A 26537-nucleotide genomic window follows, 5' to 3' on the forward strand; every position below is an offset into this window, starting at 1 on the left:
AATTAAAAAAAACAAAACAAAACAAAAACCCAGACCTCAGTATAATTGACAGTCTTTTAATGAAAACTGATTTTCACTAAGTGACTTTCTGAAAAAGAAAAAAAAAAACCAGTTCCCTAGCAGTTACCCATGGAGTATACGTATACTCTCATACAAAAAGGCTAAATTAAATAAAAATGTTATCATTGAAGAAATCATTGACTGAAGTACAGCAAGGAGATCAGCCAGAGTCAGAACAACCACAGCCCTATTCAACAGTTTCAACATAATCTCAGCAATTAAACAGCACATAAATATTGCCAGAGCTGTACACAGCAAATACAGCATGTCCCTCACATACTGTGACCCAGATTTCTTGCTTACCTACGTCTATGGAAATGACTTGTATTGAAATATGAGCGCAACAGAAACAAAAAAAATGAGGGCTGTCGTACTGACAGAATACTGGAAAGTAGAAATTGAAGAGTTTTAGGCTCCATGCAATTCAAAATTCTGCCCCAGACTTCCTGGGTAACTATAGCCAAGTCATTTAGTAGCTCTATGTTTAATATTTTTCAGGCCTTAAAGTAAGTTACCATCACTCCCTTTTAGCACTCCTTGAAGATAAGATAAACATTAGCATTTGGGAAAGCATTCAGATCATGATGTCACACTTAACTATACCACTGTCAGCAAGTTTTAAGCTGAAAGAACTCCCAGCCCAAACTGTGCAGGCAGATCAAAGCCCAGAAGAATGACCCATTTACGGGTATTGTATGCTTTACTAAAAAAACCAGTCTGACATGTAACTGAAAATAGCTATCCTCTCTTCGAAGGAAAAAAAATAGAATTTAGTAGTTTTGCTGAGATCAAGCACTACAAGTTAACTGGGAAGCACGAATTTTGATATGGCTGTACACAGTCCTACTTCTAACAGTAGCTCCTAGGCACATTACAGGTGGAAAGCCGAAGGCCCATGTAGTATAAAAAGGTATGTCTGCGTGTTCTTGATTCACAGTGTTCATGCAGTAGTGAAAAAAAACAAACCCCAGGGATTAATTTTTTATGTTTGTACTTAGAACACAGAATGTGAAATACGGGATAGCTAGTTAAGGCTTAACACGTAACACTGATGATGATAAAGAAGGCTAAAGAGCCAATGTGAATCATCACATTTACTGAGACTGCAGACCAAAAGCCTGGAAATTAAAATTTAATTCTTGAATCTCAGACGTCTTGAACAAGTTCTTTGCACTTGTCTTCCTCTTACAGAGCAGGAGTATTACACTTATCCTAATGTGCTCAGGAATCTATGTATGAAAGGTACGACCGTTCTGACTTTTGATATGATTCAACTGCATTGGATCAGCTAACGTCAGCTACCCCACAGAACAACAAATACTCTCGTTTAATTAAAAGGCTTAAGATTTCCATTTTCTATGCAAAATAATGTACCTATCACGGACCACTCTGCTCCATCAAATGCAAGATTCAGGTTTAGAGCATTATCAGATCTTGAGTAAAATGTTTTGTCAATATACTTCTCTGACCTGGCAGATACTCATACTGGTAAGAAATTTATCTTTTTCCTTTTGCAAGTTAGTTCACAAAAGCACATAGCTGGAGATTGTGGACTCCCAGAGAGATGTCCCAGAGTGCATACAGACAGGGAAACCAAGATTAACGGCTTTGGCTGGAGGAATCACTCAACTGTTGTGGAAAATGTAAGTTGGCTTTTATATAAAGGGTGCTTATACTTTTATATTCCCTAATCACACTTTTAAAACTTAGATAGGTCCTTGAGTGTGAGACACCAGGCAATTTAAGTTAAAAGAAAATGATCCAAATTCTACATTACTTTTCCTGGATAGGCGCAGGAGCCAGGGGATGGAAGCGATGACAGGTGAGCAGTACGGGGGAGACAGCGGGCTGGGCCGCGCGTGCTATGGAGAGCACAGGGGCACAACAGGTAGGAACCGTGACCTCCCTGTTTCACTCACTCTGCAGAAGCAGGACTGGAGATGAAGTCTAGGCAAAACTTACTGGGCAGCTGGGCACCATAAGAGCTTTTAGCTGAGTGAACCAGGGCCTGAGAAGCACTGAAGAGCTTCCTTCCCAGCTGTATAGGGCATGAACAGCAGAAATCAGCAGAAGTACTGCTTGGGGATTTATGGCAAGAGTTGTTTTTTTACCTCATATTCAGTACTCAATAATCCCTCTCACATGCTCCTTTGCTTCTCTTGACCATAGCTGCAGCTGGGCAACTGGAGAGAAACTATGTTTGGCTACTGGCTCCAGGTAAAAGTAGTCACAGGCAGCAGTGGGCTGGTTACCCATCAAGTCTGCCTTTTGGAATGGAGGAGAGGACAAACACAGATGCTGGGGAAAATACAGAAAAACTCATTATAATATTTAAAAACAAAAATCCAAATCCTCTACTTCAAGGACCTAACCAAATTTTAAACATGTTAGGAACCAAGACAGGTATAACCACACTTTATTATTGACCAGTTCTCCAAAGAATAATAAAAAGAAAACCTTAGAGAGCTGTGCCATAGTGAATAAAAGCTGACTTACCTTTTACCCACAGGCTGAGCACTCATTCCTACCCTGGTCAGTGATGGCACTGATATCACCTACCAAGAGCATGGTGAAGCTCATCTTTGTAGAGCAGGGAATCAACAACTGTAGACCAAGCTATAATGTGAAATTGCAAAAGGAAAGAGAAAAAGAGTATATAAAACTTAATTTAAAATCTTGGAGATTATGTTTACAGGGCAGTTGGCAGCTCATAACTGAAATGGAGACAAATTTTAGAAAAACCTCCATTTTAGTGGAGGGCTGCTACTGATTTCACAGAGGCCATGTATGTGACTCAGTACTGATTTTAAGGCCATAAGGAATCACCTGCATCATCTAATCTGATCTGTAAAAACAAACCTCAAAGGCATCCAGAAACTTCAGTTTGGCAATCTATCAAAGGTTCTAGGTATGTTATTGTCATAGCTAATCTCTTTGTCTGTTAATAAAATCTGCCTTACTTTTAATCTGAATTTATTAAGCGTCAGCTTCCAAACATAATTTATTGTGCCTGTCTGCTTCGATTACAGAGCTGTCTGCTGACAGTAATCCTTCACCAACACCTGTACTTCCAGCTCGCTATCACATCACCTGATAACCTTTTTTGTCCTCAGCTAATAGAAGTAAATTGCCTACTGAATTTCCTATAGACTCATGAATAAAAGCACTATGAAAATAACCACTACAATCACTCCAACCTATGAAGTATTCACCAAGACAGTCTTCCCTGCTGCAAAATTTGGCATCCTCAAAAAGCCTTCCTTCCACAACAGTCAAGCACAGAACACTAAAGCTACATAGTTAAGTTTGCAATCTCTGGTTTTCCTGGAGAGCATTGAGAATTATTTTTTTTTTCCCAGAAAGCATGCATGCAATATATTCCCGAAGGAGAAAGTTTAGAAGTGATATATGGAAACTACAGTATCAGCATGCTAAGTACATGAGCTCAAGCAGGAAATGGCTGAAAATAGGTATGGCTTAAGCACTACAACCGGATCATGACATGAAAAATAAAAAGACAAGAGGAGTACACAGATCTTTTTATAATATTTGACTGGGCTCAGAGAACATTGGCCTGATCCAATGATCTGGATTTCCCTCACAGTGGAATCATGATGTATGTTGTCTTAGCTGAAAAAAAATTACATCAGATCAAAAGAACAGACAGATGAAAAAAGAAGTTAAGAGCGAAAAACCTAGGAGAAAATTCAAGGTCAGTAACATGACAGCATGTTCTGTGTGGTGGCACAGAGCAGACAGTAGAATCTCCTTTCTCAACATCATTTTGCATTTGAGAAGCTTTTAAAAAAATGACCCAAAGAACATTCTTGTTAAAAGGAAGCTGAAGTCTATAGCTTCTGAAAAGTTCTCAGGAACCTTCTTGCAAGCAACACAAACCCTAAAAACAGTGTTTATAACAGACATCATAATCTGTATTAAACCTGACAACTGCTTTCTTACAGCTCAGCAATGCTGCCTGTAATGTCTGTAATCCAGGAGAGAGAAAGCATCAGTGATAGAACCAAGGTAACAACAAGAAAGCAGCCTATAGCTGGACATCAAACAACTGCTATAAAGGCACAGAACTGTTTTTATTTCAAATCAAAAAGCCACTTAACTAAGAGAAAAAAATATCACAACACAACAGAGACAAAGAACAAGGTGGGGAAAAAAAAAAAAAACCACAAAAAGCCCCAAAAGCACACAAGACATAAAGACATACACCAAACTTGTGCCACACCTGAACATTCAAAATTGAAACTGGAAAGAGTTTCAGTTGTTTCTTGGTTTTCTGAATCCTGCATGACAAGAGACAATGGAGACAGAGCGTGTCCCCTCTCTCCAGCAATGGTGGTGGTACACTTATCTCAAGAATAAGAGTTCAAAAGGAGAACAGAGATATCCTAGGTAATACGCTCAATCTAAAGCGCTCACCCAGTTTCCCCGACATTCATTAAAAAAGCAACAATCCTGCATAAAAAGAACATTGTTGACATAAAACCAGAGAAAGAAGATATACTACAGTGCTCTAAAGCTCTCTAGCTGGCATAAACTGGAGCCAGGATATTACATCCTCTGGCAGAGTTCATCCTCCCTTAAGCTTGGCCTGACTGTCCAAGGTTACAAATCAAGTCTGCTATGGGTGCAAGTATGACAGCAGACTTCATGCAGGGCAACTTGGGTACTGTATGACTGACCCAAGTCCTTCACCACACAAGCGTAACTGCATTGCTCCCAGATCCCAACTTGCTTCACGGTCGGCTATAGGATCTGTACTAATGGGCATATGTGGAAGGTGGCTCTGCACAAACCAGTTGTCATATTACATCTGGTTTTCTGTTATAAAAGACTCCCATGGCTCCGAATAATGAAAAATTGACTATATATACAAAACGGTTCTGAAGCAGCATAAACATTTATGAGAGATTAGCATTTCAAGTAATTAGAAGCAGAGCTGCTGCTTGTTATGTATGTGAAATAAGACCACATAGTCAAAATGCAATGAAGGCACTCGCAAATTAATTTTATACTGATCACAGTAAGCAATCAGAGTTAATTTGGCTGTTGGGTTTTTTTTTTTTAAATTGTCAGGGCTAATGTACAAGTCATATATGTATATGCTAATCTACAGCCCATGGTGGACAGTATCAAGGAACTGAGCAGCTCATGAACCTCAAGACATCTTCATTTTTCACATGCACCAATACATGGTGAAACAACAATATTATTCTGCATTAAGTTAGCCATGACATCTGCACTCATATAGACCATCTCAGCTAAGGATTTTAAAACAGTTCACAAAGATTAAAAAATTAATTTTTCAATACCTGCGTAATGTAAAACATAAGTTATAGCCATTTGAATGAGAAATAAAATCAGTAACTTTTTTCACCAAATGAATTAAGTTGCATTCTTTTAAAATATCAATTTACACAAATCATCTAAAGGTGATCTGCTAAGACACCCATCCCTTCCCTTCAATCTTCATGGGAATACAGTCAACCAATTACTATATAGTCCAACCGCTGGACTACAACTGAAAGCAAACAAAACAAACAAACAAAAAAAAATCACATTGCTAAAAGCAAAAGGCTTCACTTACCTTTCTCTCCATCTGAAATAAGATCTCTTTCTCCCTTTTGAACAATTGTCAAATTCCCCATGGCTTGGCTGAGTCTTAATACACATCCATGATGATCACTACTGTCTACGGGGTCTCTAAGCTACAACACAAGAATTCCATACACAGTACATATTTTACTACGAGAACAATGTATTCTAACACACGCTACTTCAGCCTATGTATGGGGGGGTGACAGGGGAGAAAGCAGCAGCATCAGTCTTTCCAGGTATTTTTTTCTACACACACTTCAGTGCCTAAAAATGCATAAGAAAGGGTCTTCTTCTTAAAAGGGTTCTGTTTAAGAATATGCACTGTTGTGGTGATTATCCCATGGAATAAAAACCCAGAGAATGCTTCTTTGGCATATAAGAAACAACACATAATGTTTAAGCCAGTAATAAGTTGCTGATTTTTAAAGACTAAAAGACTAAACTTGCACGTACTTAAATATCAAAAAGGAAAACAGCTCACCATGGCTTCATACAGTCTACTAAACTCCATGTAGTTTGGAGTAAGAATAGCTCGCTGGTAGCCTTGAATAAGAGAAGGCTGCTGGGAAATGAGCCACAGTCCATCCTGCAAAAAACAGTAAGAAGAACATTTACTGAATAGATTCTTACATGTCAAACCACTGACTGAATGAAGAAATACTTACAGCATCAATGATGATAGGAATTCCTTTCACTTTCGATTTTTCTATAATACCCTGCAAAAAATGCAGATAACTTTAAAGATGCTTGCTAACTTAAATCTCGTAAGATCCAAAACAAATTCATGCAAAAAATCTGTTATAGTCTGCAAACTAAGACATTCTCCTATCAACTGGTAATTTTATAGTTACATTGTTCTCTCCTTGGTTCAATTATAAGCAACAGGGTCTCCATAACTGATGACTTGGTGTTGATAGGCAAACAAGCAATCTCACTCACTCTCCCTGCTGTAGGAGGCAGGCAATGCCAACTTAAGACACACACAGTAAACTTGCATCTCCAATGCAAAAAAAAAAGAAAACTTCAAATGAGTAAGTATTGCCATGATAGAAATCTACCAGTAACTGTAATATTAATTTTAGTTGCTTTTCTGATGATAGCCCCATTGCAGTATTTTGAGTTTATGTACAGACAAACATCCCAAGACAAGCAGTATGTAAGACATGACATTTCACTCACGGTCCTAGAGGTTTTATACTTTCAAAGCAAAATCAGGGCGGGCCAGACAACAGACCATTTGCAAAAGTGTTTTTCAGCAAGCAGTATCTACTAGCAGACTGTCTGCCCCTGTTCTCTCTTCTAACCAAGCAGTGGCAATGACTGATAGTCAATCTTTTCTAATGAGCAATGGCTGACAAGTCAAGTTTTTTGAATGTTGGTCATTACCAACTTGTCTTTGAAGCTGGAGAGTTTATCTTTTTCTGATATAAGATATCCATCCAAAAGTCTAATTATTTTTGAACGTTATTAAGCTCTTCAGATTAGCTATCATATGGCCCTGAGCTCCACAGGTGAGCAAGACATTATGTAAGGTATAAGGAAGCAAGTTTTTAATTAATGTTCAGGGTATTGAATGTCCCTCTGTTCTTGTATTGTGGTCAAAATAAACACCACCCACCTTGCTTCCTGTAAATTATTAATTATGGAACATATGTCATCACAAACTCATTCCTATCTGATTCTGATTTTTCCAACACCAGTAGAAATCTTTCCCTTCTATTTCTAAATGAATGACCAGAATTCAGCAGTGTGCTTCAACCCAACCTTACTTTTGTTTGTTTGGGCACCGTTTGAATGTTGGGAGCATGAGAGTGAAACTCTACCCACTGCTCCAAGGCTGAGGACTTCTCTCAACACACAGATGCAGCTACATAAGAAGCTACTGCAGAATAAAAACCTTTCCATGACAAACACACGCTTGCACAGGTCTTGGCTTGGGCTGTGTGTCACAGACTACCAGGTGCCCACCCTCTTTGGGATCCCAAGGGAACACCACAAGTTTTCTCCTGTATTCAGCTACTTAAGTAATTTTGAACCAATTGCAAGTTTTACACAACTCATACCATTCAGCTACTACTAAATTATTCAAATTTATGAATAAGTATATTTAACAGCTGTGCAAGGATGGAATCTTAAAACATACCTAGAATTAGTTGTGGCATACTGAAAACCAGAGTGCCTTACTTTCAAAGCTTTTAAAAAATTTATGAGACAGAGTCATTTCTTTATTCATTAATGTTAATCTGCACAGATGTGCACTGCTCAGTTTTCCTTCACAGAAGCTGTACAGCTTTGCCCCTGCTGTGTTAAGTTCATTAACAATTATGTTTAATTTGACTCACTTGGTTATAATAAAATAAGGCTGTGGATCTAGCAAACAGGTTTATGGGGTTTTTTGTATAAATGAATGTTATACATCTAAGAGCCCAATTACTTTTTGAACCATACTAAGCTCTTCTGATTAGGCATCATCTGGCACTGAACCTCGGAGGTTAGCATGATATTATGTAAGAGAGCATTCAGATCATCCTCCCCAATTTTTGAAGATACAAATACCGTTTACTGCAACCTTGTTTTTCTAACTGGCTTTAATTAGAATATTTTTGCACATTATCAGCTTCACCAAACTCCTTCAGTACACTTAAAATCATTACTGCTCCACTTCCCACTAATATGAATCACCAGTTTATTCTAGTATGTCAACTTTAGTAAGCCAGTCTTTCATGACACTTCATTTTTTAAAACAATAGATTTCCCCAACAGATTCTGAGGTCCAGAGGAGGGCCACGAAGATGACCAGGGGGCTGAAGTACCTCCCTTATGAGGACAGGCTGAGAGAGTTGGGGTTGTTCAGCCTGGACAAGAGAAGGCTCCAGGGAGACCTTTTAGCAGCCTTCCAGTACTTAAAGGGGGCTACAGGAAAGATGTGGAGGGACTCTTTATCAGGGAGTGTAGTGATAGGATGAGGGGTAACATTTTTAAACTGGAAGAGAGCAGGTTTAGATTAGATAAAAGTAAGAAATTCTTCACTGTGAGGGTGGTGAGACACTGGAACAGGTTGCCCAGAGAAGCTGTGGCTGCCCCCTCCCTGGCAGTGTTCAAGGCCAGGTTGGACGGGGCTTTGAGCAACCTGGTCTAGTGGAAGGTGTCCCTGCTCATGGCAGGGGGGTTGGAACTAGATGATATTTAAGGTCCCTTCCAATCCAAACCATTCTATGATTCTCTGATTCCATAAGGAAGTCTGAAGGAAGACACCAAATCTCAGAAGTCCTTATGCTTCCAAACGATTCTCTTAAATGCATTATGAGCAATCCAGGGAACCAATTCTGCCAAAGTTCTGTTCCCAAAACAATTAAGGTTTGGCTGTTGTTTGGCCCCTTTTCATGTTTCTTCATAATTGTCATCTTGACTACTCGTTAGAATTTCTCTTTTTGTCTATATACGTATTTAACATCAGGCTAAATAAAGAATCCTGAGGATCCATTGTCCACCAAAAGAATGTAAGTATAAGGAAAAAAAAAGGTGGAAAAAAAAGCATGAAAGTATATGTACAGGTAAATAGCTTCTGGAAGGCTGGGTCACTGGTACACTCCAGAGAAATAAGGCATTTCTTCCTAATAGCGTTTTGAGTTCCTACCTCTCCAGCACATCCTCCACAATCCTGAGACATTTGACCTCTGCTCTGACGAGAAATTTCATCTTGCTAAGTAAAACCTACTGGCCAAGCAACTTTTATTGTGTACTGAGTCTCTGAGGTATCAGTTTCTAATCTACTACACTGAGGGATCTTTCCTTTTTTTTTCCTCTCCTTATAAAACAAATGATCAGGGGATACAAAGTCCTTTGTCTTATTTAGAAAGCTCATTTTTGATTAAAAAAAACCCCAACCAAAACCCCAACCAAAAAACTACCCTAATTATTTTCCTTTCATCTTCTTTCCTTAAACCCAGACAGAAACTGCTTCGAGACAAACAAGGAACCTCAGAGAGGGAGTTCTAGGGAGGGAAGGGGTAATCTGGCAACCGTAATAAAGCAGTAACAGAGATAAGAGAACCCCTGTAAGACAACCACCTGCTTGAAGGACACAATATTCATTGGAGAACCTCTGTTTGCTGTTGATTGTGGACAGGACCCACCTCACCTGCTGCCATTTAAAGATCAAATGGCTCACCACTGGAGAGCAATTCATCCCATGGCAGCTTAGATACTGCATTTAGGGTGGGATGAATCACCAACAGACATACCTGTCTCTCCTGAACTATCACAGGGGGAGTAGAGACACTTTACAGCCTTATTTTTAGACACCAAGAATTAATGAGATGAAGCTCACTTTTAAAGACTCTAATACTGCAGATACTGTATTAAAAAAACCCAAAACACTTGTGTAAGAGGTGTTTACAGCAATAATGCCAACATCCTCTATGCAGAGTATTTTGTTCCTGGAAGCAAAAATAAATTTTCAGCTGAATTGGTATCTCGATATTTGGCATGGACTTTCCTGGTTAATACTTGTAGCATACAGAAAAACCTTCACTGTTAATTGCACAATCAATACAGCTCAGACTAACTCTACTTTCACACCAAAACCTATTTAATGGTTTCTGATAGGACGGTATGTATGAGCAGGAACCGTCTGTTCAGTTTTATCCTATGTAACAATATATGGGAAAGGATTTAGAAAAGAACATTGCCAATTAAAAATACTAAGAAATGTTACTAAGACAAGACCTGAAATCCAAACACCAGTCACACAAGTGAACAGCAACACATCAATGATAAACCCAAGACATCATCCCTCCCTTCAAACAGCATTTTGAATATTAAGATTTTTGGAGATTCCAGCTCCAAGATATTGCAGTGGACTATTGTATTGGGTTTGTGTGGGAAGGTTTTGGTAGCTGAGGGCTACAGGGATGGTTTCTGTGAGAAGCTGCTAGAAGCTTCCCCCATGTCCGATAGAGCCAATGCCAGCCGGCTCCAAGACGGATCCAACCCTGGCCAAGGCTGAGCCCATCAGCAACAGCAGTAGCACCTCTGTGAGAACATATTTAAGAAGGGGGGAAAAAACCCCAAACATCTTCAGCCAGAGGAGTGAGACTATGTGAAAGTAACATCTCTGCAGACATCAAGATCAGTGAAGAAGGAGGCGGAGGAGGTGCTCCAGGCACTGGAGCAGAGGTTCCCCTGCAGCCCGTGGTGAAGCCCCTGGTGAGGCAGGCTGTGTCCCTGCAGCCCATGGAGGTTAACAGTGGAGCAGATATACACCTGCAGCCTGGGGAGGACCCCACGCCAGAGCAGGTGGATGTGCCCAAAGGAGGATGTGACCCCGTGGGATGGACTCATGCTGGAGGAGTTCATGGAAGACTGTCTGCTGTGGGAGGGACCACATGCTGGAGCAGGGGAAGAGTGTGAGGAGGCCTCCTGCTGAGGAGGAAGGAGCAGCAGAGACAGCATGTGATGAACTGTCTGCAACCCCCATTCCCTGTCCCCTTGTGCCACTGGAGGGAGGAGGTAGAGAAATCAGGAGCAAAGTTAAGCCCAGGAAGAAGGGAGGAATGGGGGGAAGGTATTTTTAAGATTTGGCTTGATTTCTTGTTATCCTACTGTGATTTCATCCATGATGGTAATTGGCGAGTGATCTCTCCCTGTCCTTACCTCAACCCGTGAGTCTTTTGTTACATTTCCTCTTCCCTGTCCAGTTGAGGAGGGGAAGCAATACAGCGGCTTAGTGGGCATCTGGCATCCAGCCAACGTCAACCCACTACAACTATCTTTCTCTGCACAGAATATCATAGAATCATCTAGGTTGGAAAAGACCTTGGAGATCATCTAGTTCAACCATTAACCTAACACTGACCGTTCCCTCAGCGCTATGTCGACCCAACTCTTAAACACCTCCAGGGATGGGGACTCCACCACCTCCCTGGCCAGCCCATTCCAATGCCTAACAACCCGTTCTGTAAAGAAATGCTTCCTAATATCCAGTCTAAACCTTCCCTGGTGCAACTTGAGGCCATTCCCTCTTATCCTATCGCTCATTACTTGGTTAAAGAGACTCATCCCCAGCTCCTTTCAGGTAGCTGTAGAGGGCGATGAGGTCTCCCCTCAGCCTCCTCTTCTCCAGACTAAACAACCCCAGTTCCCTCAGCCGCTCCTCGTACGACCTGTGCTCCAGACCCTTCACCAGCTTCGTTGCCCTTCTTTGGACACGCTCGAGTAATTCAATGTCCTTTTTGTAGTGAGGGGCCCAAAACTGAACACAGTCATCAAGGTGCGGCCTCACCAGTGCCGAGTACAGGGGTAAGATCACTTCCCTGTCCCTGCTGGCCACGCTATTTCTGATACAAGCCAGGATGCTATTGGTGTCTTGGCCACCTGGGCACACTGCTGGCTCATGTTCAGCCGGCAATTGACCAACACCCCCAGGACCCTCTCTGACTGGCAGCTTTCCAGCCATTCCTCCCCAAGCCTGTAGCGCTGCTGGGGGTTGAAAGAAAAATATACATTATACTACAACAGTGGTTGTTCTGCTTGATGCAGACCAAGGCAGGAGCACTTCCTTCACCTGATTCCTAAGCACTCAAGGACATCCAGAAATGAAGGACTGGACTCACAGGGCAACCTTGGCACTAGTTGTGAGTCCAGTCCTTCAGTCCTTCCAGTCCTGCTGCCAACCACTCCTAAAGAGTGACACACTGCTGCCATCCAACCCCATGACCTATAGCCACACTAGTAACTAAGATACCAAAGAGTGAAATTTGAATCCTTCCTCTGCAATATTCACAGCTAGGCCCAAATTTCTGTCTCCTACCTTTCACGTAGAGAAGAAAGAACCACCCACTGTAGGAGAAGATCAGGTTTGAGGCCATCTAAGGAACCTGAATGTGTACAAGTCTATGGGACCTGATGAGATACATCTGTGGGTCCTGAGGGAACTGGTGGATGAAGTGGCTAAGCCACTATCCATCATATTTAAGAAGTCATGGCAGTCTCTCAAAGTTCCCACTGACTGGAAAAGGGGAAATATAACCCTCATTTTTAAAAAGGGAAATAGAGGACCCAGGGAACTACAGGCCAATCAGTCTCACCTCTGTGTCTGGCAAGACCATGGAGAGGATTCTCTTGGATACTATGCTAGGGCACATGGAAAATAAGGAGGTGACTGGTGACAGCCAACATGGCTCTACTAAGGGCTAATTGTGCCTGAGAGATTTGGTGGCCTCCTACAACGGGGTTACAGCATTGGTGGATAAGGGAAGAACAACTGATGTCATCTACCTGGACTTGTGCAAAGCATTCGACACTGTCCCACATGACATCCTTGTCTCTAAACTGGAGAGACATGGATTTGATAGATGGACCACTCAGAGGTTAAGGAATTGGCTGGATGGTTACACTCAAAGAGTTGCGGTCAATGGCTCAATGGCCAAGTGGAGACCAGTGACAAGTGGTGTTCCTCAGGGGTTAGTGTTGGGACTGGTGCTGTATAACTTTGTCAGTGACATGGACAGTGGGACTGAGTGCACCCTCAGCATGTTCGCTGATGACACCAAGCTGTGTGGTGCGGTCGACGCGCTGGAGGGAAGGGATGCCATCCAGAGGGACCTGGACAGGCTTGAGAGGTGGGACCGTGCAAACCTCATGAAGTTCAACAAGGCCAAGTGCAAGGTCCTGCACATGGCTTGAGGCAATCCCATGCACAGATACAGGCTGGGTGATGGGTGGATTGAGAGCAGCCCTGAGGAGAAGGACTTGGGTGTGTTGGTTGATGATAAGCTCAACAGGACCAGACAATGTGCACTCGCAGCCCAGAAAGCCAACTGTATCCTGGGTTGCATCAAAGTGTGGCCAGCAGGTCAAGGGAGGTGATTCTCCCCCTCTACTCTGCTCTCATGAGACCCCACCTGGAGTACAGTGTCCAGCTCTGAGGCCCCCAGTACAAGAAGGACATGGACCTGCTCAAGTGGGTCCAGAGGAGGGCCACGAGGATGATCAGGGGGCTGGAGCACCTCCCTTATGAGGACAGGCTGAGAGAGTTGGGGTTGTTCAGCCTGGACAAGAGAAGGCTCCAGGGAGACCTTTCAGCAGCCTTCCAGTACTTAAAGGGGGCTACAGGAAAGGTGTGAAGGGACTCTTTATCAGAGAGTGTAGTGACAGGATGAGGGTAACATTTTTAAACTGGAAAAGAGCAGGTTTAGATTAGATATAAGTAAGAAATTCTTCACTGTGAGGGTGGTGAGACACTGGCACAGGTTGCCCAGAGAAGTTGTGGCTGTCCCCTCCCTGGAAGTGTTCAAGGCCAGGCTGGATGAGGCTTTTGGCAAGCTGGTCTAGTGGAAGGTGTCCCTGCTTATGGCTGGGGGGTTGGAACTAGATGATCTTTAAGGTCTCTTCCAACCCAAACCATTCTGAGTCTATGCAGAGAGTCCTAATAATGAGGGTTTGGGCAGTCTCTTGCTAGAGATACTTTGCTTTGTATCAGCTGGCTAAATACTTGGTGGTTCTCTAAAACTGTGATTCTACAGCCCACAACATTTCGTTGAGAAAAGGGAAACAGGTTCCAGCCCAATGTTATAAGATCAGCAATGATGAACTGTATTACAAGACTGCAGGACTCATGCTAGAACAAATCTGTAAGAGTTTCCTCTCCTAATAACTGAAGACCAAAGTTTAAGTTTCTACCCTAATTAAGCCAAAGAGGAAATGACCTCCCAAAGGGGAAATTACACATCCCATGAAGGTGCTGTATGGGACAGTCTCCCACACAGTTATCGTTTGTTAGCAGCACCAAATACTTGACATTTAGGAATGCCCAAAATAATGTAACAGTGACAGCATTTTTTTGGTGGGGGCGGTTGAGGAGAGGAGAGCCAGAGGGGGTAAAATTAACCTGAATCTACTCCCACACTACTCTTGAAATACATAATTTCCTGAAAAATCTTTGTTCTCTGACTGAGTATCCAGGACTTGTATGCAAGCAACCTACTCAATAAGAACTGAAAAAGAAGTTGTGTCTGGTAGTTTACCTTTACTGTAATTAGGAAAATTTACAAAGTGAGGGCAAAGAATTAATGTGTTTTAATTAATTCTTTTATATCATGGAAGCTATTCCTTGAAATGCAATGCATTCATTTTAGTAGAAATCTGTGTTCTCCATCCCAGCTTTCACATGGAAATTTTAAATTAGATTCCCCAAACTAAATTCCAATCTTCTTTTGAAAACAAAAAAGCCAAAACAGAAAAGCCTGAACACACTGAAACCAGAACAACACAAACACGAAACCAGAATCATTCAGGCTGGAAAGGACCACAAGAGGCAGAAGCCTGAAGGAATGGATGGACAGGCTACTGCTGAAAGCTGGCACAGTAATACAGAAAAGCATGATACAATTCATTTGATAGCCTGCAGATGTCCTATGAAACACAAGATTCACCTGCACTGCACTAACACGGACATCCAGGACTCTTGCACACTTCCACAATTATTATGGAAAAAGGGAAAGGGCTGAGATGAGCCAGTGCAAGACACTGGCTGCAACAAATAGCTAGGAGGCAAACGGATGGGAACATGTGAGGGAAGAATAAATCGCTATGGAGCTTCAAGTACAATCAAAGGATATCTCATCAGCCATGGAAGTCTTCATAGAGCAGCCACCCCGAGGCACCAGGAGCAGATAGAAGGTGGTGCACTCACAGCAAGCACCCACAGCCTCTTGCAAAACTGCAGGCGGTCCGGACTTCTCCACCCAAGTCCACAAGCCAGCAATAACACACAGATCCTATTTACTCTGCCTGCATGCAACAGCATACAACCTGGTTCTCCACAGCTCCTCAGAAAAGACAATTATGTACAGTTTTGCCCACACCTGACTTAAATATACTTTCAGCTTTTTTATGTAGATGTGGATTGGCAGCAGAATGTCTGCAATGACTTTTAATATATTATTAGTTGTACCACTATTTGTGTTTTTCCTGATGAACTGGTTTAGCTACACAATAACTTTGGCATTCAGTATTTGCAAAGGGAAGAATCAGGAAATTAGAGCCAGTGGTTTTAATAAAAGATTGATTTTTAATGAAATAAAGAGAAAACCACAATAGCTGCATATATAAAGCAACATCTATCCCACAACAGTAATTAATTTTCACTAAGGATGCATCCCATTGTCATCTTTCTACCTTGGAAAGGAAAGATACTGCAAGCAAAGTTTCCGTTATTGACACCAGCAATGAACACTGCCCTTCCTAGGTCGCTTCAAGAGTCATGTCTTGTCCTACTCTTGGCAAAACTCCTTACCCATGTGCTCAAAAAGAAGTTCAAGCTTCAGCTGCCGTAATAATGGATAGCATTGACCATGATGACATCGAACATTTTAGGAAGCAGTATAACCTTGCCTTCAGCCCACCGAAAGTGCCCTCTACTGCAGCCTCCAAATGCCAAGTATATAATTGCGTACTCAGGTTTGGTAGAGACGTGCAAAGGTACATAATCTGGCACCAGTTATATCTCCTTCAATCTTAAATAATCAAAAAGGAGTGGCAGCCCCTTTTACAAAGAACCCTCTGCTGAAAGCTAGGAACAGAAACTGCTGTTGAAATGCCACCTGCAATTGCTTGTGTTTTCCACGTGGATGCTGCTCTCATCCAACAATTCTGAATCCACAGTTTTGTCTGGAACAGAAATAAAAGGGAAGAAATAGCCAAAATTTCCCTGTAAATGCTGCAGCTGGAAGCATTTCTGCACACCCCCCTGCCCAAGGTACCCGGGAGGAACCAATAAGTTCCACCCCTACACACTGCAGATCAATTCCTACAAACAGGCACTGAAAGCCCTAGGAAGCATTTCTGCATTCCTTGCTTCAAGTCTGGATAAATACAGAGTTAGCAAGGAGTCAGCTGCAATAGAGGTCAGGATTCAGCTCTGTGGCAGAGATGCTTGGAAAATGGGCTTGGCAATCAGAAGTTTGTAATCTTGCACAGCTAGAGGTAGGCAAATATCCCAAGCACAGGCTGTGCTCAAGCCTACAGTCAGGGTTGGCAGGGGGGGAGAAGCTTCCCTAAATATATTCTATTTGATACAGGAGGTTTTGAAAAACATTAAAGGTGGAGCTCCACTGTTCAATATTCTTCACATTAGAGCCATATTTCCAGTAACTGGTTTGGGGTTTTTTTATTTACTCACTCACGGAAACATGCAGTTAACTCTGAAACCTGCTTTCACTAGTTCCCACAAACTGATCTAAGAACTGATCCTTCTTTCAAAACTCAGCAACGTCAATCAAAATCTCTCTTTGTGGACAAGATTTATATAAATCACCTTTAACTAAGATAATTGCCTGAGTTTTGTTTTATATATTCCTGTATGCATAATTATCACTAGCTCATTAATCACTCCACTAAGCTCTCAAACCTCATGTAAGAAACAACCACCACTCCTACTACTTGAATGAAGCCAGGTAACAGAGGCAAATATCCTTTCTTTGAAAAAAATAGCTTCTTTATCTCATGATTTATGCCCTGTTCAATTTATCTGTGTCTTTTGTCTTTTAACTGTAGTACCACATGCTAGGCCCTGTTTTCCAAAACAGATTTTCAGGTGCACAGGAAAATACTTCATTTAAGCCAGGCAGAGGGTGGTAAGGACTCTAAAGTGTACCCTGATACCTGTTGTTACAACTAGCAAAGCTGAAGATGCTGTAGATGGCAGCTAATCAAAACTGTTCTATTCTACATTAAAAAAAAAAAAAAAGATGAGAATGATCTACTCGTAGACTCCCTCTTTGAATTCAAAGTAGATCACTTGCTGTCAAACTTGGAGGAAAACTGCCACTAACAGGTTTTTAATATCTGCCTCAATCATAGGCTAAATTCTTAAAGAAGTGACATAATCAAAAGTAATGCCTGAACATAAGGAATACAGGAAAATGAAGCAAAAGCCTCTGAAATACTGCCTTAGTTACACAAAAAAACAGAACACTCCTTTTTAGATATCCCTCCCAAATTCATGATCAACCAGGCATCACCTGAAAAGCTACATTTATACACTTCCATCCCTAAACACATCCAAATTCAGTCTAAGCAATAATCCTGTTTGCTCCAAACTAAAGTAAAAAAATCTAAATTAGAATAAATAAAGACACTAAGTTTTCTCATGCTGTCTTATCCACTGAAAGGCTGCACTCACAAAGCAAACTCTACAAGGTTTCCAATTTATGGTTGATTATGGCTTAAGATATTCATGGTCAGCTGTTGGCATTTTGTCTTAAAATAAAACAAATAAACATAAACTTAAAATGAACTCTGGAATTTATCACTGCCAATTTCTTCTTAGGGTTTCTAGCTGAATGATGCTCAGAAAGAGTTGAAAAGGTATCCAATTCCAGCATTTTGCTTACAAATGCTTTTATGTATCAAGTTAAACAACAATATAAGCCTACACACAGAAAGTGAATAAACATCCTACTTCACCGTGAATGACTTTCATTAAGATCCATTGCATGTATTAGAAAATAAATTCTGCTTGCAAGCTGCATAAACCTGTATTTAAGGTCCTGTTAGCATATTTTCAAACACTGTTTTTCTAATCAAGACATTTGCGAGGAAGCCACTGAATACTAATAGTTCTTAGCAGAGCCAGCAATAGTTCTTAGTGCAACCAAGGGGATCTCTCTGCCTCGAGCTGGCATTCCCAAGCTTTATCCACACCAGTACCACGATCACAGAGAAAGAACTGCATCCTACACCAGCAACTGTCTCATCTTCGGTGAAGACATCCACAAATTCTGACTCTCATCGGGCTGTTTGAAAGCAATGAGGCTTGGCTAGTAACAGAGTAGTTTTTCACTGGATACTACTTGGGGTATATGCATCCATACTGGGGGTTGCACGAGGGCTGAAGTAAGAGTTTACACACACATTCTCACAGCAGATGCACATACACGCCCTCTGTTCTTTGCCTCTGCAGTATCATGGGCACAAGATCCCACCTACTTCACCTCCTCCTAGCTGAGGGCTGAGTGTGTCCTCGCTGTTACTTCAGTTCCCTATGAACTGCTGAATCCCCACAGCAAAAACCTCCAGAGGACTTTCCAGAGGGTATAAACAGGGCAGGAAGGAAATGCATGTGATGCACATTGAAGAATTAGTTTTCTAGTAAATAATTTTGTATCTAGTAAATAATATTCTAGTAAATAATTGAGTCAACATGAGCAGTGATTCCAAAGAGTAATACATCCCGTTGTTCATATTCGTACATGGTGGTAGGTACCACAGACAATACTACTAATCTGCCAACTGCAGCATAGCCTGGGATGCTTCTCAAGCATCTTATACTAGGTACAAACAGAACCTGGAGGGCTGCTCAGATGTCAAGAGGAAAATACTTCTCAAGGTCCATAGCAGCAGATTTAGCTTTAACAGGCTGCTATGACAACAAAAGGTGGCTCTGTGTTCTGTAGTTCTCTTGACCTTGCAAAAACTAGTGCCGATAGTGTACTACAGCACCTGGTCCCGTTCTCATGATTTATTAAGGCTGCGAAGTGTTGCCTAAATCCTGAAGGCATGAGGCTTGAAAGGGGGAAATTAATCCAACTAATCAAAAACAAACACAGAAAGGCTGATACCTCAGTTGAGGTGGAACTGGAAGTCCATCTGAAAAATAAAATTTCAAATGGGCTCTCTCAGGGCACACTTGCTGGAGGTGATCCATGACAACGGCCCAAACCTCTCCCACCCTGTGCCAGATGTTAACCATGGCCAAGACATTTCCATGCAACCTTAAGATGATGTCACTAGGGGTGGAAAACGAGATTTCTGAAATTTATATCACAACAGATAGCAGAGATTTTTAAGGGCAAACAACTGGCTGAGGGTAGTGTTGCAGGGCAAGGGGGTTGGGGGAAGAGAAACAGCAACAGCAATGGGCAGAAATGGCAGTTAGGCAGGGCCTCAGCCAAAAGAACCCAGGCTGGTATTTAGGACCTTTTCTTGGAGCTAAAACAAAGACTGAGAATAGAGCAAGAGGAACAAGTACGCGGTTTGAGAACCCAGTTGATTTTACCATGTAACCCGAGTTACACAGAGCCATTCTTTCGATTAATTATCACCTCTCTTACAGGAGGGAAGCAAGCATGCTCTGCTGAAAATGTTAATGTAACTTTGCTGCTGCAAAACAAAACACAGCACGACTGGAGTGGCAGAGTCCAGGATGTGGTGCTACCACATCAGGGAGAGAGGCAAGGAATCCAGTGACAAGCAAAGGCGATTCTAACGGCAAAGTCTAACTTCAGTTAAGGATCTTCATAAAGATGAATGCTTTTCTCTACTCAATCCTGAGAGTAACTACTATCCCACCAACAATTATGTTTCAGTCCATTTGACCATAAAGCCAGTAACACACCCATTAAAGATTCACCAAATTCAGAAGCAGAAAATTTGACTGGAACATCACATTCATGCCAGAAGGAACAGGGGAAAGGAGATGACAAGAGGCTGGAAACTGATACAGGACACAGCTAAGCCTGGAACTGCCTCACTGCTAGGCAGCAGCAGAATGCAGAACATTCCAGAGCATTAGGCAGCATTGTCTCCTCTCCCAGAGGGCTATGCAAGGAATATAATATTACTTCCAAAGTCCTCTTGGGAGCTGCACTCATCACCCTGCAGGAGAGGAACTTGCTTCTCTCACAAACCTGGGGAATAGCGCTTGATGGTACAGGCAGAAGTTCCCTTACTTCCAAGCCTCAGGCTACAAGAAAAATCAGATCAGAGTAAGACCAGAAATGCAAATATCCCTGGAATGGCTGAATGAAGAATGCTGTGGTGGGTAGATATGATAGGGACATAATATTGCTGCTGGGTGAAAAAAGGAGAACATCCAATAGCTTTGGAAATACACTGCTTCTAAGTGTTGACAGAGGACAGTCATAGGGATCTTGGCCTTGCTTCCACATGGCAGTTAAACTCTTTCTCAACAGTCTAAACCAGCAGCAGCAGCATACCAACTGAGGTGAACTCGGGGAGGTAACAGTACTGTCGTCTCTGGCCAGAATAAATCACGGACACTGAAAAGGAAAAACAGATGGCCTGAGGTTGCCTACAAGTAAGCTGGCTGTGGTGGCCAAGTTCCACACTAGATGTGTTAACAGCATTTCAGAAGTTTGAAGTACAGTGGGGACCACAGATGCTTTAGCCTGCACACTCCAGAGCTCAGAAGTGGAAAAGAAATGTGCTTGTCATTCCTTTCTCCTGAAGAGAAATAGATTTGGACCACTTATTTGCTCTTGAGTTGGAGGGTCTTACCAGGCCAAGACTAGGATTGGAACACCTGCATGGGATCCAGCTGCACAGCTATTAGGACACAACAAATGCCTTCTTCAGATTTTTCTGAAACTGCGGCTCCTGGTCCAGCAAACCGATGGCTAGAAAGCTCTGACAGAGCATCAGCCCTCACCCAGGCAACTGAAGAACAGCACGTGAGGGTTTTGGCGCAGACCCACACAAGTGGCGTACAAGAGTGGGATATAACTTGTAGAGTGGCTTCTCGAAACAGGGCTTGTAAATGGAATTACAGCCAAAACCAGACAATCACAGGAAGCCAATAAGTATGTATTTGAAGAGTATTACTATACTCGCAAAAGGAAAAAAAAAAAAAAAATCAAAGGAAACAGATCACAAGGTGCTTCTTTTCCATCAGACTGTTGAAAGCAGCTGAAATGCCACAGTGCACACACCACAGGCATTAAGCATGAGGGAGGCAGGTGACACAGTAAAGATGCTGAGGAAGCATTGCAGTCTTTGGTCTGGAGAGAGATGCATCATCTGGTCAAAAAGTACTCGGGCTATTCAACGATAAAACACTGTCCATGGACTGTATACCAGAAATTGCAGGTATCTTGCATTAGTATCATGAAATCAGGATTCTTCCAGATACTTCTGTAATACAGATGAGCACATTGACAGATATTTATAAAACCCAGATGGAATTCTGCTGTGAAAGAATTCACAGCTAGATATTCTAAATGAATTCTTATTTTCTTTTGGTTAAAGTTGTTTTCCTTTAGAAAAACATCTTAACATTATGATGATGAAATTGCATTAGTATCTTAATTTCTCAATGCTCAGAAGAGAAGCAGTCCAAGCACATGACTGTTTGGACAGGCACATTCATTGACAACGTGCTGGCACAATACTGACAAGAACAGACATAAGAACAGCATCAGAGAGGTGACAGACCACTACGGCTCAGCACTTTAATGGGGCAGGAGGAAGAAGAGGGGAAGCTCTCTCTCCCATTGTCACTGTCACTCTCATACAAAACCCTGACCAGAAAGCAGACACTAATCTACATCTCAGCCCTGTTTTCATATGACAGCATGCTGAGGTTAGCTTAAAGGGAAAACAGAAAATTATATACCAAGACAGTCTCCTATGAAAGATTAAAATAGCAACACTATCATCACTTGCTTTTTTTCTTGAAGGTGAAGAGTGATACAAAGCTTAAAATTCGTTATTGAAGCAAGAGAGAGACTCAGCCTTTCCTCAGCACAGAGAAGCACTAGTCTTCCTCAAGCAGGCAATCAGGATTCACTTGTCCCCAATTACACGATAAAAAAACAACACTGTGTAACTAATGAACACTTACATAATTACAGTGAAGACAAAGAACTTGAGCTTTAATGTGGCTTGAAATTAATAAGGTCAGATCCACAGCTCACATGAACGTGGCCTGAGATTTTAGCATGAAGTAACTTCCAAATGCCTTGTCTTCATTGGCTGCGTTTGTTTCTTTAACTTTAAGCTAGCTCACACAGGACAGCCAGGCTGAAGTAAAAGTATTCTCGTAATTCACTAAGAAGGCAAAATTATTTTTAGCAATGATGGAAAAAAAAAAAAACCACAACAAAATAATTAAGGATTCTTCCAGATACTTCTGTAATACAGATAAGCACATTGACAGATATTTATAAAACCCAGATGGAATTCTGCTGTGAAAGAATTCACAGCTAGATATTCTAAATGAATTCTTATTTTCTTTTGGTTAAAGTTGTTTTCCTTTAGAAAAACATCTTAATAATTTTTAAAAAATACACGGAAAAAAGAAAAATGATTGCCCAATTTTTCTTCTGTAAAAACAATTCTGAAAAAATGTTTTCAAAACCAAATAAAATCTGTTGAATTTTTTCATTCAGAATAGAATTTGATTTCTTGATCTGTAATAGATTTATTGTTTATTTCTTTCTGAATCCATGTTCTTTATTAGTTTTGCACCTCTGTATCATAAACCAAACATTTTTTGGAAGCAAGAGGAGAACTAAAGAAGCGAAGAGCTCCAATAACAGCTTCCTCTAACAAAAGCCTAGCAAAACCACCCTCCATAGTTCCCAAAGTATTCTGAACTACTTGGACAGTGTGGTCTCCAGTCTCTTGCCTCCCCTGTTTTGCAATTTCACTGTGTAACTATCAACATTTCTGTAAATTATATTAATTCCACTTGTCAGTTCCACTGATTAATTCAGTAATACTTCTCAGGAAAAAAAGATTTTAAATTGTACAAAATTAGATTGACATTAGACTGAAAGATATACTTGAACATACAAAGATGTGTTGCCAGTAATACAAGACATCATCTGGAAGACGGTGTAAGTACGTATTATTTAGAGTAGAGAACTATCTAAGCTCCTGTTTTCAGCTCTCCACCAAGGCTTGACAGAAAATAGGATTGCCTCTTTATCCAGAGTAGAAATCTGCAACATTTTGTAAGGAAGAGTATTATTTCTTATTGCAAGGGTACACAGTCCCTGTTCTTTGGTACCTCTCCTGATACAAGTTGCCAAATACGAGTCTGAAAATTAGGAACTCAAATTCATATTTATATTCTCACAGTACAGGTGCTTTGCACCTAAGAAAACACAGAGCCCTTTATCTAGAGATGCGAATATCTATTTCTTAATTAGCAACTTTCACAATCAAAACAGAGGCAAATCAAAACAACCATATGGATGCCTGAAATTTAGAGTAATGCTTACAGTTTGATAATGAAGACCATGACTAACAGCTGTAATTTTCAGTCAACAGTATTTTATTAAATTTGTTATTTAGTTACCCTATCAAACATTTGTGTAATCATGTAAAAGACATGAAATTGGTTAATAAAATTTGACATAAAGACACAGAATAAAATATCAGTATACACATTACCTTAGTGTTCTCAAGTAGAACTTCATCTCTACCTAAGCCAGGTCCTATGACAACTGAGTGCAGTCGTGGTAACCATTTTTCCACCTCATGGACAGCATTGGGACTATCACTAAACAGAATTGGGAAAAAAAGACAAGTTTACAAAGGCTTCATTTTAGTATTCTCAGAACCTGAGTTGAAGATGCAAGATAGAAAGATGTATTTCCTATCTTGAGTGTCAGGCAATTTTATCCTCCAAACTACCAAAAATCTGTGACCCAGGAAATATGGAATGGTTGTCCAAATAGCCAGAATGAAACATTTCTCTCAATTCATTCCTTAGGGGATACCACATAAAACAAGCAGGCAATTGCAAGTATCCACTATGGTTGTTACAAAATAAATAAAACCCAAGCAGGAAACCAACAGTTCTTACAGTGTCACAATTCCCTATTTAATGCTCCTTTGCAGAGACTACAACTTGGAGAGAGGTTCACTATCTCGCAGGTATATGCTGCAGCTTGCTGGAAATGATGCAATTATTTATTACCCTGCATGGCAAAATGATAAATCTACTCATAGGTTTTTTTTGTCAGCTGCTTCATAAGCATTTGTTCCAACTGAATTATGGCCAAACTGTCCCCTTTCCCCAAAAGGCAACAGGAGAATCAAGCTATTCAGTAAGGGTATTATCTGCTTGTAATGCTTAAGATTTCTGTAGTATTCAGGTTTTGTCTACACTGGAAAAATGACGAGAAAATCCACTGCCAAATATAGCTGCCACAATACAGCATTCAGCCGCTGACCAGAACTGTTTATTTTGTTCTGATGAGTTTTGTTGTGTAAATAGGTCAGAATATTTTGAAAGCACTGCCCAACAATGTCAGTAAATCTGAGTTAAAGCGAGGGAAAATTTAGCCTCCCTCCCCACCTCTGACAAAATGTTCATTTATCGTTGTCACTTATAACTGAAGCATGGGGGAATAAAGCTCCCTATAGGCTAAGCAAGGAGGTACTATTTGATAGTACTGCTCAGAATATTTTGAGCTTGCAATACTTCAACAAAGCTCTATTATTATGGATGAAAGCCCTTGCATGTTTTTCATAACCAACAGCTGTACTGATGGGACACACCACTTGGGAACAAGTGTTTAGCTCACGTCTGGCAGAATCAGCAAATTCCGCAACGATTTCTGCAAGTGCCAGGCAGGAGCCCAAAGCTTTTGCAGCTGCACGGAGTGAGGCGGCCTGCTCAAGGCCGCAGGGATGCAGTGCCTCACGCCTGGCCGCGGCCCAGCGGCCCCTCCACTGACAATAGCTGCTTCAGAAATCCCCGGTTGCAGCAGCGCCCGCTCCCCAAAGGCACCCTGTGCTGACACCACAAAACAGCTCTGTCAAAACAAGGCTGCTGGGTGGAAGCGATGACCTGCTTCAAGGGCAAGGGAGACAACAAACCATGTGAGGACATCGCTGCCTCTGAAGCAGCCCCCCGCTTAGCGAGCTGAAGTTGAATTTCCATTCCTCCCTGCTCCTCTAATTCACAAGGAAACAGTAGTAGCTTAAGAATTGGCGAACAGCTCACTTTTTTTTTTTTTTTATGTCCTGTACAACCACCTACCAGTTTATGATGTAGATACAAGCTGGAAATAAAAATGAGTCAAGAAATATTTAAAGCACTATTAAAAAAAGCCAGTCCTTTTATATGTGGTAGGTTCAACATGTGAAAAATTGTCCGTGGACCCAACTCTAATAAAATGTCACCATTTTGGAATGCAGACCACTTTATTTACATGCTGAAACTGATTTTATCCCTAGAAGACCAATATATATATCAAATATATATATTTCTCAAATAAATCTCATATGTATCTATATATCATATAGATATAAGAATACTGGTATATATATATATAAGGCTGTTTGAATAGACTGGATTCAAAATACCTTTGGATAGTAGAAGCCAAATACATTAAATAAATGTTCCATTAAATGTAAGCTAAGAAAAGAGCCATGGATAGTACCATAACTGCCCTGCTCTTTTACAAATATCTCATGCAAATAATCTCAAGGTAGAAAGTTTGCCAATTTATTTATATTCAGGACTGAAATAAGATAATTTTGTCTCCAACCCAATTGATAATGTGCATTCTTCAAAACAAAGCCATCTCTTGGGAAATGAACAGTCCAACATTAAGCCACTCCTGCTCACTTTGCCTCTGGTAATAATAAAAACCTACTGTAGAGCTTTTCATCTTCAAAGCATTTTACAAACATTACGTTCACATAACTCCTTTGCAACTTCACATCAAGAAGCAACCCAAGGCATATGAAGGGCCCAGAGATTTAAAATGGTGATAATGACTATTACATTGCAAAATCAGCTATAAAAAATGCTGTAAAATAACTGATGGATTTTGATTCTTCATAAAGAAAGCAGAACAAATACTGCCTCAGAGCAGCATCATGCCAACTTCACTTTAAGATACTGGATGTTCACAACAGCTGTGGTTGTGTAGCTAAGGACACCTTACAAATATTCTGTATCTACAGCTTCTCTGAAAGTGGAAGGGCTATCGTGTCATTTTACAGTTTATTCCCATACACAGATATCAAAGTAGTAGCATTTTAAAGCTGATAGGGTACAGATGATCAATAAGTAACTTTCGTCAGTAAGGGGTCTCACCTTG

At 41.1% G+C, this 26537-nt stretch overlaps 1 protein-coding gene across 8 annotated transcripts in view; it reads right to left on the reverse strand.

The window, feature by feature from the left end:
• Positions 1 to 26537, reverse strand: part of NAXD (NAD(P)HX dehydratase) — a 55498-nt gene that overhangs the window by 8044 nt on the left and 20917 nt on the right. For all 8 annotated transcript variants that reach the window (XM_074815305.1, XM_074815303.1, XM_074815298.1 and 5 more), the window contains 4 exons: positions 23872 to 23980; positions 6339 to 6389; positions 6155 to 6259; positions 5663 to 5783 (listed from right to left, as the gene is read on the reverse strand). In XM_074815305.1, coding sequence (XP_074671406.1) covers positions 5663 to 5783; positions 6155 to 6259; positions 6339 to 6389; positions 23872 to 23980 — 386 coding nt within the window. The remainder of the gene's footprint in view (positions 1 to 5662; positions 5784 to 6154; positions 6260 to 6338; positions 6390 to 23871; positions 23981 to 26537) is intronic.

The sequence above is a fragment of the Strix aluco genome, chromosome 2 (genome assembly GCF_031877795.1).
Source record: "Strix aluco isolate bStrAlu1 chromosome 2, bStrAlu1.hap1, whole genome shotgun sequence".
Lineage (NCBI taxonomy): Eukaryota > Metazoa > Chordata > Aves > Strigiformes > Strigidae > Strix > Strix aluco.